The sequence below is a fragment of the Brachycentrus maculatus genome, unplaced genomic scaffold (assembly GCF_059751285.1).
Source record: "Brachycentrus maculatus isolate JH-2025_06_01 unplaced genomic scaffold, ASM5975128v1 h1tg000115l, whole genome shotgun sequence".
NCBI classification, from domain to species: Eukaryota; Metazoa; Arthropoda; class Insecta; order Trichoptera; family Brachycentridae; genus Brachycentrus; species Brachycentrus maculatus.
This window is the reverse complement of record NW_028280868.1, coordinates 3,219,159-3,233,406: the sequence shown is the minus strand read 5'-3', so window position 1 is coordinate 3,233,406 and position 14,248 is coordinate 3,219,159. Positions and strand designations below refer to the sequence as shown.

The 14,248-nt window shown below is 34.3% G+C and overlaps 1 protein-coding gene across 1 annotated transcript in view; it reads left to right on the top strand.

Annotated features, from left to right (window-relative positions):
* The first annotated feature begins 1,613 nt into the window (after window positions 1–1,613).
* Window positions 1,614–14,248, top strand: part of cad (caudal type homeobox) — a 45,186-nt gene continuing 32,551 nt past the window's right edge. Inside the window, exon 1 of the mRNA XM_088259239.1 lies at window positions 1,614–2,736. Coding sequence (XP_088115365.1) covers window positions 2,460–2,736 — 277 coding nt within the window. The 5' untranslated portion in view covers window positions 1,614–2,459. The remainder of the gene's footprint in view (window positions 2,737–14,248) is intronic.

Genomic DNA, 14,248 nt, shown 5'->3' with positions numbered 1-14,248 from the left:
TACAACATGTTCTTCGATGTATTGAGACGTCTGTCGATAGTTGATGTGCTTGATGATTGAAGGGATGCCTGAAATTTATAAATAGAAAATATATGAAAACAAGATCGATAGAAAAGTTTTATAGGTGTAGAGAAAACAGAATGAACTCATATCGCTCATTCATTTCAACTTGAAAAAAACTTGACTTTCCAGGAGATCGTTTTCAAAGTTTAAAAATAAAATGAATTGTTTTAAAAATAAATATTAAGCCACTTATTGAACTTTTTACTGCGTAACAGATCTTTTTAGGAAAAATCTAAAGGTTTTTTCTTCATTTGATAAATATTTAGTACCTATATCCAAAAAAATAATTAAACAATACCTTTTCTTCAAAATGCAGAAAAAAACACTCTCTGCCCTGTGCTGGGTAAATATTAAGTTTAAAATATGCCGCTTTTGCTGGGATATAGTACATTTTCTGGACATTCCGAAAACATGCACAGCTGAAAATTTATAATTTTTGAAATATGACGTTCTTGAAAGGAGTGAGCGATATAAATTGTCTTTGAAAATTTCTAAAAAAGAAACGAAGTGTTATCGGATGCCATTTGAAAAAAAGACACATTGGCTTCAGTTTTCAAGCACATGAGATGGATATATAACTGGAGTAATTTTTAAGAATAAAAAGCAATGTCAAACTGGTAAAATTTAACATGGTTAGGTACAGAATACGGGCATTTTATTTAGCATGTGAATAGTGCTATGGTAGTGACGTGTAGTATTGTGTGCATGCTGTTGTAGTGATTGTCCTGACGAAGAGATGGGTAGGTCTCGAAGCCGGTAGACACAAAATCTCGGTGAGTGGCTATATACTACTATTACTAACATTTTTGAGGAAAAAAATGGCTAACCACCAAGTAAAAAAATATTTAAATATTACTAATGTTGAGAATAGAATACGGGTCTTTGGCGCCTGCCACCAGCTATATCGTGTCGGTAAGAATATTTCTTCAGCTCCCGCTGTTTCAACTTGACATTTATGTCTACTTTTATACCGAATTAATAATTTTAAAATAATGCCAAATGCTCGCCTTAAATGTCAAATGTTAAAACTACCTCCAGCGTCTATCGCGATCCGAAAATAATTTATACACAAGAAACACATTAAATTTCCAAAATAAAAACTGAAACACGCCGGCATTAAAATAATATTTTTTATCCGCGGCACCATCTAAGGCCATAAATTATACCTATGGTCATTTTAATTCGATCCATAATAATCCAAGAGTTCAGTTAAATTCGAGGTATGCAGGTGAATTTAATCCACCTGCCTTCCTATTGGTTTGATATTGCACCGTGGAGGGGATACGCCGCCATGATGTACCGCTATTGGCTGGTTGAAGAATAGGCCACGCCCACGGAGGCCCGAAAACACGAAACTAGGGGAGAGATAAGATTACTATGTACCGCGATCTCATACTGAAAGACAGGGCCATACAGGCGGGATCTGTCGGACCGAAACAAGGAAAAATCCACCTCCGAGTTCGTATGTTGTCCGGGGATTTTTGTTTTCAATCTTCGGTGCCCGATACCAGACAATCATTCGCAGTGTTACATAACTATCATTAATTTCAAATAAGTGATGTAAATACAGTGATTTGTGTGACAAATAAGTTTTGACGATTGACAATGAAGGTAGATTGTGTTGGGATTGACGTTTGTTTACACTTTGTATCGAATCATCAATGTACATTATAGTGGAATCTAAATTTATAAATGAATTAAAAAGGAAATATATTTTAACTGAAAAAAATATATATAGTGTAGATAATATAATTTTATTTAAATAAATAAAAAAATCAAATCGTGTTCTGTGCGGAAAGACATGCTCTTGCTGGTTGCAAATCGAAGTGTTGTTTTGAACTGAAGACACGCTCATGCTATCTGCAAATTAAAGTGAAGTTTTGAACTGAAAACACGCTCATGCTATTTTGAAAATCCAAGTGAAGTTTTGACTTGAAGATATTGCAAACCCAAGTGAAGTTTTGAACCATAGAAACGCTCATGCTATCCGCGAATCAAGGTGAAGTTTTCACTTGAAGATATTGCAAACCCAAGTGAAGTTTTGAACTGAAGACACGCTCATGCTATCCGCAAACCCAAGTGAAGTATACTGAAAACAGGCTTATGATATCTGCAAATCCAAGTGAAGTTTTAAACTGAAGACACGCTCATGTTACCCGTGAATCAAAGTGAAGTTTGAACTGAAGACACGCTCATGCTATCTGCAAATCCAAGTGAAGTTTTGACCTGAAGATTGGCATTGATGGATATTTGACTACTCGTTGCTCAGTGCTCTAGCGTGGGATAGTGCAGTGTAGAGAAGAGTCAGGATTCCTGGTCGAATCGTGGCGGACGTCACGGTCAAGGACGAGCTCGGCGACCCGTACGGGGTGCGGTACGGGGACTACGGGCACGGCATGGTGTCGTACTACAACACGCTGGGGGTGTACCAGAAGGGCGGCGCGGCGTGCGCGCACGCGGGCTGGTACCAGCCGCCCATGCTGGAGGAAGGCCCCGCGTGGCACGCGCACGGGCCCGCGTGGCAGGGCGCCGAGTGGGTGGTGCCGGACCGCGCGGGCAGCGCGCCCCCCAGCCCGCGGCCCGGCTCGCCCGCCACGGCGCACCGTCCCCCGCCGCCCAGGAGCCCCTACGAGTGGATGAAGAAGCCCAGCTACCAGAGCCAGCCGAACCCAGGTAGGGGACGCTTTCGTCAGTCACTTTCGTTAAGGGATCCAATCACTACAAATAAAAAAATGACATAATGAATCCAGAGATCATTGATGGTGGTTGTATCCCTTAACAAGATTTGTACATAATACACTGGAAAACGTTAAACAAAAAAATGGACGGTTAAATAAATGTATGTGATTAATATTTAATCCATATTACCCTAGACCTGAAGCGGAGGGTTGATCACCTTTCTTTCATGTTTTACAGATCAAGATAACATTGCGTTTATATGATGCAGTGCCCTATGCACCATCGGATGCGGATGAGGGCTTGAAGAAGAAGAATGATGCATAAGACATTGCAATGTGTCGAAGCATAGTAATCTTGATCGTTAATTACACGAAAGTCAATGATCAATCTTGCGCTTTAAGACCAGGATATTGTGTTCTATGCATTTATACCTTCTTCACAAATTGTTTGACATCGTCCTTCATTTGGCCAAAATCAGATATTTTTGCAAAACGACGTGAAATTGTATAATATCTAAGGTTTCAAACGTTTTCCACTGTATAAAATGCTTTTATTAGTGTCTTATTTAGATTTAGGTTTTTTTATTTGCTTTATGTTTTTGTAAATAGCTCTTTGTATTAACCTACCGAATAACTACTCAAAATCGGCGTATAAAATACCAGAAAACGATTGATGCAACTTTAATTGCTTATTCTATCCCCTCTGCCTACCTTTTCGGTGAAGCGACGTGATGGTTAATCCGAAAATTAAAATACTTTTCAATTGACTTATTCGTACCTCTCCGTTTTGCCCGCCTCCGTAGTGTAATGGTCAGCACGCTTGGCTTCCGTTCTGGAGGTCCCGGGTTCAATTCCCAGGGGGGTCAAATAAATAAAAGTGATTTTTTTCACTCTAATATTTATTTAATATTACCCTGGACTGGTACCTGAAGCGAAGGGCTGATCACCTTTCCTTCGTGTTAATGATCAAGATAACACTGTGTTTATATAATGCAGTGCCATATGCACCATTGGGGTGCGGGTAAGGGTTTGATTCGTACCTAAAGGTGCAAAGTGGCATCGGATATACGGTACTAACAAAGAGGGTATGATAATCACTTCTATGCTCCAGATTCTTGGATATAAGAGTAGGAGTTCATAATTGATGGGATTCAGAAGACGTACGTAAAGGAACTCAGGATGCAAGACATAACTGCTATCTGGAAATAGAAATATAAATGAATAGGAAGAAAATTAGGTAGGAAATGAAGAATAGCACCAATCGCTGAGCGACCCGGGGTTGTATACTCGTTCTCGTATAAACTGCTATTGTACCCTGTTGCTGTGTATGCGAGTCAAGTTTAATTATCAATTACGTATTAAAATACAATTATTTTCGTCTCTCCGCATTAAACTATTTTAGTGCTGAGATTTTTTCTCACATGGTATGCTAAAATCGCTGAAGACTCTTTTGCAAAAAATGGTCCATTTCAAATTTGGTGGACGTTGTTAGGGCAAAAATAATCGTTTTTTACAAAAAAAAATGTGTTTCTATTCTTCTCTAAAAATGAGTTTATTTGAGAATATTATTGACGAATCGGATCTTTAGAATTGCGCCCACTGCGACGCGATCTCTTACAAATTTGATTCGCCCTGTAATATCCTAAAAAAAGATATTTGGTTTTTGCTGTAAAAAAAATGTTGGTTTTCATCCTTCTTCATCCAGTCTTCAATTTTCATATCTTGTTTAGTTTCTTCTGTATTCTTTACAGCAGTCATTTTTAGGGTGGAATATAGTTAGTTAAATTTTTTTCTTACTCTTATCCGCACCCAATGGTGCAAAGGGCACTGCATCGTATTTACGCTGTTATCTTGATCGTTACTTACGTGAATCCAAGGTGATTAGGTACTCCTGCTCTTCAGAGACCAGTCCAGTGTAAAATAAAATAATTATTATAATGCAAAATCCCTAATATTTTTTTCATTCCCCTCCCCCCCTGGGAATCGAACCCTGGCCCTCCAGCACGGTAGCTAAATACGCTAACCATTATACCACAAAGATTGACAAGATAGTTCAATTTGCCCCAAGATTACAACGTAACAGAGGTCGTAACGTCGACGAGCTGAAGATATTTAAACGATGACGATTTTTGTAGCGATGTTCGTGACAATCTATGAGTGTAGGTACCTACATAACTATTATTATTATATTACGGAAACATTAAACTTCAGCATAGCAACAAATATTGTAAGGCTGGCTCCAATTGTCATCATAATATTTAAAATGAAATATAATTGTCTTTGAAAAATAACCCAACCACTGTTTAAATCCTTTGACCTACCTTCTCGAAATCCACCGCGAACTAATATAATGGATACTTATTCCATTTTTCTCGGTAACCTAAAGTAACCTTAAAATTAAACCACCTGAATATTTAATCCTTCAGAGATGACCAGAGTAAAATCACATGTGCGAGTAATGAGGCAGATCACAAAAAGAATCTACACAAAAGTTGATATAATGTGTAATTATTATGAATTTGGTTTATTCCTTTCTCCGTGCGGTATTATAGCTTACCTATCTGACCATCCCTTTAATCTTTGACTAAACGTAAGGGTATTTCATTGTATATATCAGGGATGGCAACTGGTGGCACGCAAGACAATTTTGCATGGCATACGAATGAAGAGAAACAAAATAAATGTGTGTCAAAAAAAATCAAAAAAGTTATAGAAATTTCAAAAAAAAAAATTCAAAACATATTTATATGGCCATGTGTATTTTTTCGTTCTTCAGTAGTTTCGCAAACATGACGGCATTCGAGAGTGGTTGTCAATAGTTTGTAGAATTGGTGAATGTTACACGTGTGTAAAGTGATAACTTAAACCAGCCTATTCAGCCCCGTAAATGCGCAGACTTTCATATTCTTCTTCATCTTTGATGAGATTTCAAAAAATAATATATATTGGTCTCTTTGTTTAATACAATACTTCTCGCACGATGCTAATTCCCCCGAGATGATTTTTTCATGAATAAATCCCACTAAAAATTTAGTTTCAAGGGTTCTATATTTTTTCAATCAAGTCTATTATTTATTTATTTCTTTTACGTTGCCATTAATAAGTACTTAATTATTTTTTTCGATGCTTTGTTTATATTAAAAATATGAAGTTACACAAACATTTGATGCATTTTTATTCCCATGGCATGTGGAACGCGACAATATTTTTTTAATTGAAAAAAAAAATGGCACGCTGACTCAAAAAGGTTCGCTATTCCTGGTGTATACAATACTTAGTACCTGTCGTTGGTACCAACTTATTTTGTGTGCTAAATACGAAATTGTCGAATTCCCCCATAATTTTCCGAGAACTGGTTAAGAATAGGTTAACTCTATTACCATCCAATGTATTTCGATTCGACTAATAGAAACCGCAGGTCCGTGAAACGTGAACTCTATTTACTGAGATAATAAGAGAAGACTTGGTTATATTTTATCAAGACAAATATTTGATTATGATTCAACATATTTTCATTATCGCGACGTTTGGAGTTATATGCATAACATACATTCCCCATAGTATGTGAGCAGGAACAACATGTGTACCTTCAACAGAGATTCGTAAAGTATATATGTAATTTACTACTCCAAATTATTTCTTATATTCCTAATATTTTTTAAATATAACCAGTTTAAAAAAAGGAAAAATTTTCACTTAGGAGTCGGAATAATCGTCGTGTATGTATGAAAAAGTGCATAAATATGGGAGAGGCGAAAATTGTGTGTAAAGATTGTGGTGTGGAGTCCTATTTTCTCTGCCTACCCTCGCGGTAAAGCGGTGTGATGGTTAGTTAATTAGTTAGTTAAACACTTTAATACGAACCTGTACAAATTCTGAAGTATGAATTAGCATGCCATTAGAAAATATTATTTTCTCTAATAAATCGTCGATTAGTGCCTATCTGCCAAAAAGTCGACCAAACGCAGGCAATTCGCTAGAAATAACAAAAAAAACAAGAACAGTAAAATATTTTATTCTTTCGTGTTAAATTCCTTTTTATTTTAAATTAACGAGTATAAAAATAGTCATTTTGGATAATTTATTTATTATCATTATTAGCCATATTCGTAAAATACTACCCAAAAGGCACTTGACTTATAAAATTGGAGGAAATAAAATATAGAAATGATTTAGCAAATAAGGACGTTTTTGATTTTTCTATAGATCATCACTCTCACTGTTTCTTACTGCTGATGATCGAATCTCAGATCTATCCAGAATTCTGCCGAATTTCAATCTAAACTCAAGACTGATCTTTTTCTGATCTCTTATCCATATTACTGTACTTACTGTAATTACTGTAAATTGTAAAGCGCCATCGAGATTATTTCCCACAAAAACGGCTTTATATAAATTGGCCATATTTATTATTATTATTAATTACAACATTTTGAGTTTGTCCAAATACTTGTTCACAAAATCAGGATTATCTCCAATTACAGGAGTTATTTTCACATTATTTTTTTGACATCTCATCAAAGATGAAGATGAATATGGAAGTTTATAAAAGCTTCTTTACATCTCACCAATAGATGTCTCTAGTGAAGTTCTAGTGATTCAAGAACAAGGTTTCTAAATTGGTTCATATATATAGAACTTCCAAGAATTTGAGTAGTGTGGTTGTCAATAATGGGTAGAATTGGTGAATGTTACACGTGTGTAAAGTGATCACTTAAACCAGCCTATGACGGTCGTGAGCCCCGTAAATGCCCAGACTTCCATATTCATCTTCATCTTTGATGAGATGTCAATTTTTTTTTATTATTAATTATTATTGATGTAACCGGTAGACAATAACGCGATGTTCACTTGTTATACTAGGTAGATATTTATACTCATTCATCTGTTTCTGCAGATGTGGTGTGAACTTTTATTATTTTGTGTCCCGTCTCGCAAAAGCTCGGAATCCCGTTCTGTGTTAATTGCTTATATTTTCTCCTATCATCCGAAGAACCTGTTGTTTATTGGGTATTCATTAAAATTTATTGACTGCACTGCAATAATAAATATTATTCCAACACACCTAGATGAGTTATGAACTCCCTTGTTTTCTCGGTACAGCTTGGTAGATAAATCTCGCCATATCTGTATATAAACACGCGTATCTCGCAGGGAACTCGTCGAAAGGAAGAGAGACACAAAGTTTACTTTTTAGGGGGTATTGGTTTGCTAGATAACTTTCTACTGGGTGCTCGCGTCATCTCCGGAGATGTTGGCGGCGATTTAATGGTTATTGCGCCAATAAAGTCCCTCGCATTTCAGTTTCAGGCGGAAAACAGAGAGCTTTATCACAGGGGAACTGCCGAGATGCATTCGCCATTTTATTGATTATCAGATGTACGTAGTTTCTCAATAAAATCAGTGTATAATACATATTTGAAATTATTAATTTGTTTGAATTTACGTTTCCAAAATATTGTGATTTATTTATTTCGTATAGGAGCCATTCGTCTACAACAGCGTTCGGCAAACTTATTAGCCGAAGAGCCAAATATTCACATTTTAGCATTAAAAAAATTTCTTAAGAAACAAATCTGTTTACAATTCTAGTACAGCTTTATCATTAATTTAGACCTTTGTTAAATTACGGGTAGGTACACTCAATAAAACTTGATTTCACACTTAAGAAAGATTTTTTCTTTGATAAAATCCTTTTAAAAGTAAGATATCCATAAGAACACTTCTGATTGCGAAGAATGTCCTTGCATCTCACTTTTTTAGCACGTTTCCAGGTTCTCATAAATAAGATGATTTCTCAGTTTGATTTTAATAAGGCTCATGCTTAATCATGGGTGGAATGGTCAATATTACACTGTGTATAAAGTGATCACTTAAACCAATGATAAATCGTGAGCTCCGTAAATGCCCAGACTTCGTTATTAGGTTCAGTTATAATAATACATATACGTATTTGTATTTGTTTCTATTCGAACATAAATAAAAATATCCCCAATTTATTTGTTTTATAATAACATCAATAAACATTTGTTACTTGTTCAAATAATGATTGTTTTGTAATCTTGGTAGGCACTTCTTGGTTTGTTTTTCAAGTCTTCTATAAATTTTAATTTTTTACATTGTATTTTGTTCTTTTTTGTGTCCTCCGTGTTTAGATAACTGCCCGCTTAGGCGCCTAGGACTACTGAACAAAAATTACAGATGCATAATTTCTTATACATAGTTCGGTATGAAAATTAACAGAAATATGTAATTTATTAATAATAATTCACTGTGATTTTTTTAAAACCTTTTTTTAATAGTTTGGACAATCAAACTTGATGGAAATGGCTCCAACAGTGGTTGAAGCGAATGGATTTTTTTAAACATAATTTAAATAACCCCGGTAGGACTGTCAAAATATTTATGTATCTACCTATTCTCTTTGCCCGTTATACCTTTTTTACCCTTATCAAACTATGCGAGTGTGAATAAGTCTAAATTCTATATTTAGTAATATGTGATGTCTTTTATGTAATACATTTGTTTGCTAAATCATTTCCACCGTAATGTTTTCCCCGATTCATTCACAGTGAAGCGCCCTTGAGGTATTTTTTTACGAAAATGGCGCTATATAAGTTATCCAAATTTATTATTATTATTATCTTTTATTGAAAACAATACAAATAACTTGTATGGCTTCTCATCTGTAATCTTTCCACAGTGGTTTACTATTTGAAAGTCTAAAATACTCTGGTATGATGAAAAATGCTTTATATCTAAGATGAAATACGTTATCATGTTTATCAAGAAGAAGAGAAATAGCTATTATGTAGGTGTTCCTGTCCTTCTGGGGAATCCCTCTTCATCCCTTCACATAATATTTGTATATCTACACGTCCACATATGAACTCGACTAATATTTGAATAGACCATATCCTATGTTAATACGAAAAAATAACTTCTTTCATGCGTTTATGTCTATAAAAGAATCGTCTAAACAGTTACACAATGTTATTTATGACAAAAAAATGTTTTAGGATGTTATTATTTATTGCGGCATTTTGTAATAAAAGCTGTCAAAATATCGGCGGGTATGTATGAGATGATGCAGGAATGTGTGAGAGGCGAAGATTTAATAAAACTTCATTGTTTTTAACCGCTTTTTATTGTTACTTTTCTCCAGCCTGTTTCGACAAGAACCTTGGCATCGTAAGGGTTATACATTTGTCAACACCGGTTGGAGAAAAGTACAAATAAAAAGTGGTTAAAAACAATGTACATAGTTTTATTTTATAAACTTTTAAAAATGTGCCACAAATTATCTATCCGTAAAAAAACATTCAAGATTTTTTTTATTATTATTAGTAACTATTATTTTAAAGGGATTTAGAATGAATGATTTCGTGCCCACGTTTCGCAAATTAGGTATAATACTGTATTATGTACGAGAAGTTAAGTATATGGCAGTTTTATATTTTCTACCCTTTCCTTTCCTGTAGTCGTAGTTGGTCTAGAATTTTCCATCACCTTCTAAATAGCACTTTCTTTGTTCTAGTATCGGCATTAACCTCCTCTCCGTCACTACTAGACTTTACTCAGCTGGACCCAAGCGGTATGAACCAAGAGATAATTAACCCTTAATAATTAGAAATCGTGTAATTAGCATTAGTCTCTCGCTGAATTAATTGTGTTGAAAATGGCTGGAACGCTGATTAAACCGTGGCGTGCAGACGCAAATGTAATTTTACTAATGGCTCTGCGATTAACAGAGCTGGAAGCGCAAAGCAACTGAGTTTCATAGTTTTCATTTCATTTTCACGACGAAACGTATAAAACTTTTCGAATTAAAGTGTTAAACCTCGTCCAATAGTTTAACAACGTTTAGGGAAAGTTGCGTCATTATAACCTACACAGTTTGAGCACAAACACAAATAAATATATGCATTAGAGAACTCCAATTATCGGATTCGCTTTCAGAATTTCAGGGGAAAAAATATGAAGGAATCGTAATGCGCTTGTCAATTTTTATTTTTATTTTAAATAACTTAATTTAACTGAGATGTTCAGCAAGTAATGGCTTTCAATTACAGTACCTATATAATGTACAACACTTGTAACTACGATTAACATGTAAAAGTGATGCCTTTTCATTTAATCAATTAAAAGCTCATTTAATAATATGTGTTTTTTTCTCCCATTTTCTACATATATACAGTAAATAATAAAAATAGCCCCTTTTATGGGAAAAAACCAAATCATACAATTTTTTTTCCGAATGGGCCTGTCTCCAGTTGATTCGGATAGTTGGGGTTTTATTGTATAATATTTTTTATGAAATATATCGAATAAATATTAAATAGTTGCATTTCAACAAAAACGGAATGAGAATGTTTGTCATAAATAAAGCTATTTTTAATATTAATAGAGAAGTTTATGGTAGAATGATTTCTTTTGTTCTTAGGGGTCGGAGTATGGACTCACGTATTCCTTTGTAGGTATGAAGCAATTAAAATAAACGTTTTGAAAAAATACTTCCCATGTTGTTTTTTCTGTGCTTCCCTAAATTAAATATAAGAATCTTCATAAATAATAGTGCCATTCAACACAATGACAAATTAGCGAGAGACTTGATATATCGTATTTAGTAAAATTAATTGTAGTTTATAGGTGTATTAGTTTCATAAATTGATTCGACAGTGGTGAAATCTATAAATTTTTAATGTAACTTTTACTCAGTAAAACACATTATATTTTTTAATCTATTGTGACACGTGTTTTGATGCATCTAACGTCATTCATGATGATGTTGAACGGATCGAAACACCTGTCACGATAGATTTTAATATATAGTGCTATTATACCAAGTAAAATCTAAGATTAAAATAGGTGTATTAGACTTAGATTTTGAAGATTATTTAGAATTTGAAATAATTAATTTTAGTATTGCGCGCTTTGCATGCATATTGTAAACATGCCGTTATTATTTAATAATTATGGATTTTTTTGATAATTATGTAATATTATGTTTTTTCCCTACCCGCAACTTTTAGTTTCATGGTCAGCGGTTACGTGCTGGTGACTTCACGGAAAATAACAACGTTAATAACAAAGAAAATATTTGATTTTTTCGTCGTTTTTCCATCAGAGGTACAACGTCTGTTTTTAATTAATGCGCAAATTGATGTAAAAAAGCAATAAAAAATACCGAGTTGTATAACAATTTTAGATATATAATAAATATTTTCTATGTAGCTACTTGAATACGAACTTCGAGCTAATGAAAAAATAAGTTATTTTAAACCCCGCGAGAAAATAAATACAGCAAAATTAAAATATGCGAAAGTGATTTACATGTCATATTTTTTATACATATCTTACCACAGTAAAATTTTAAATATGTACATGTGAAATATTTACGAGGTAGGTTAGACGAATGTTATTTGGTTTTATTAATAGGAATATTTGTTCAAATAATTACATATTAGGCATGTATTAGGATGTCCAATGTACCATTGTACAAATATGTTATTAATATAATAAGTTTTATAATTTATTGTTATTATAATATGCATAGGAAAATAATGAATATCTTGACAATGCAAATTTCGGACACGTTTGAATTTACTTAGGTTCGTTTACACCTGTTGTATGAAACTTGCATAAAATCCGTCAAAATTTAGTTCAATAAAAACATTTCATGAAAATAGCGCTTGTCATTTTTTTTCTCGCAACACGAGTTGCTGATTTTTTTTCTATCTGGCGCATATTAAGTTTTTCCTTAATTTATTTACGTCAAATATGTTTTTCATAGCTGTCAAAGTATGTACTGCTAATATTTTTTCTAGAGTTAAATATGTGAAATTTTTATTCGTTTCTTTATCGAAAATACATAAAACGAAACAAATCAAATCTCTGTAAATTTCTTATATAAAATTAAGCAAGTTCAAAATATACAATTAATGCTATTAATGGAAGTGATGAGCCTTATTTATTATCTGATAGCAATTGTTCAATAATTGGTTTCAAATTTGTGATGTATAGTCTCAGATCTCCACGTAAATGTAAATGGGGATGAACCATTTGTGGACCCAACCTTGGTTTCTTACTGACGTGGACCCCCAGAATGTCGAAATAAGTCCCTAAAGGTCCATATAGAATCTATGATTATATAAAAATATTGACAGATTATTATCATCTGTCAATATTTTTCCTTAACAACTTGTTTCATTCCAAATTTCTCCTTCTTCCAACCCTTATCGCTTCGAACCCGAAACCTTCAACACGGTAGCCAAACGCTCTAACCACTAAACTAAACATGCATTTAATTAGATATATGTTGTGACGTCGCACGTCTTTCGAGGCGAAAATTTCTATGATATAATATGAAAAGTGCAATCGAGGAAAGCGGTAATATTTGAGTTATCATCAAACTAGCTTCTTCACGTTCATCGCGCCGGTATTTTATGCCAATAATAACTCCAATTGAAGTGCAAAATCTTCATTCACTTGTGGAAGCAATAAAGTTCCATAACGCTGGTAATGGTTGCATCCAGCCCTTCCTCATTGCGGCTGGAGGTCGCTTCCACTCTCCTACGCTGTAGAGGTGTTATTATGGCCTATAAAATAATGCATGCCATCGAGCAGCCGCCATAAACCAGCCTCGGTCACGCAACCATCATTAATGCCGCCATTTTTAATTTAATTCCCTAGCTCTCTTCCCGCGTCCAATCAGAAGCGGGCCTCAGTGGGTAGGTACTGCCTTTTTTTGGTTTTCAACTTTTTTATTATGTCCTTCGCTATCGGGCGATCTTCGAGGCGATTTCAACCTTTGATAGGTGCATTTGCATACTGACTACTCACGATATGATCGAGGCGCTTAAGTGCCCGCTTTTCAATGGCGGCAATGTGCTTTCAACTTCACAGCGGTTCGGATAAGGAGAAAATGGCGTCTAATGTCGACGCACGTCATTAAAATTTAACGTTTTCCCTCTAACATGCACTCAGTTACAAAGCAAATTGATAAGAGGTTTTATGACATTATTTCATATCCATAATCCTGCAGATATTGTCACCAGGGGCGTTCGGTCCCTAAAAGCGATTGTTTAGATCATTACCATATTTATTCGATAAATAACGAACGAATCATTATTTAAAATAAAATTGTATCTACCTAATAAAACTATCCACACTAGTATTATCTACTTTGAAAACCCATTTACAAAAAATATGTATATAAATGGGATCTTATTAATGTATCGAACCTCCGAGATCAGTACTAAATTTCGTCAGTGGAATATTGTGCAATGCTGTAACTTATTGGACTCCCAGATGGTCCCAATTTTCCTTTTGTATTATAGTAATTTCAACTATTCAATTAATGAGAACTAATTAATAAGATAAGTTTTTTGGTTAGTCCTAGAATAGTTAGAGCAATATACAATAATAAGAGGAATTTTGCTAGCCAGACAATTTCCGCACGTAGCTTGTTGGTAGTAAGGTCGCTTCCTGCTCGATTGACTATAAAT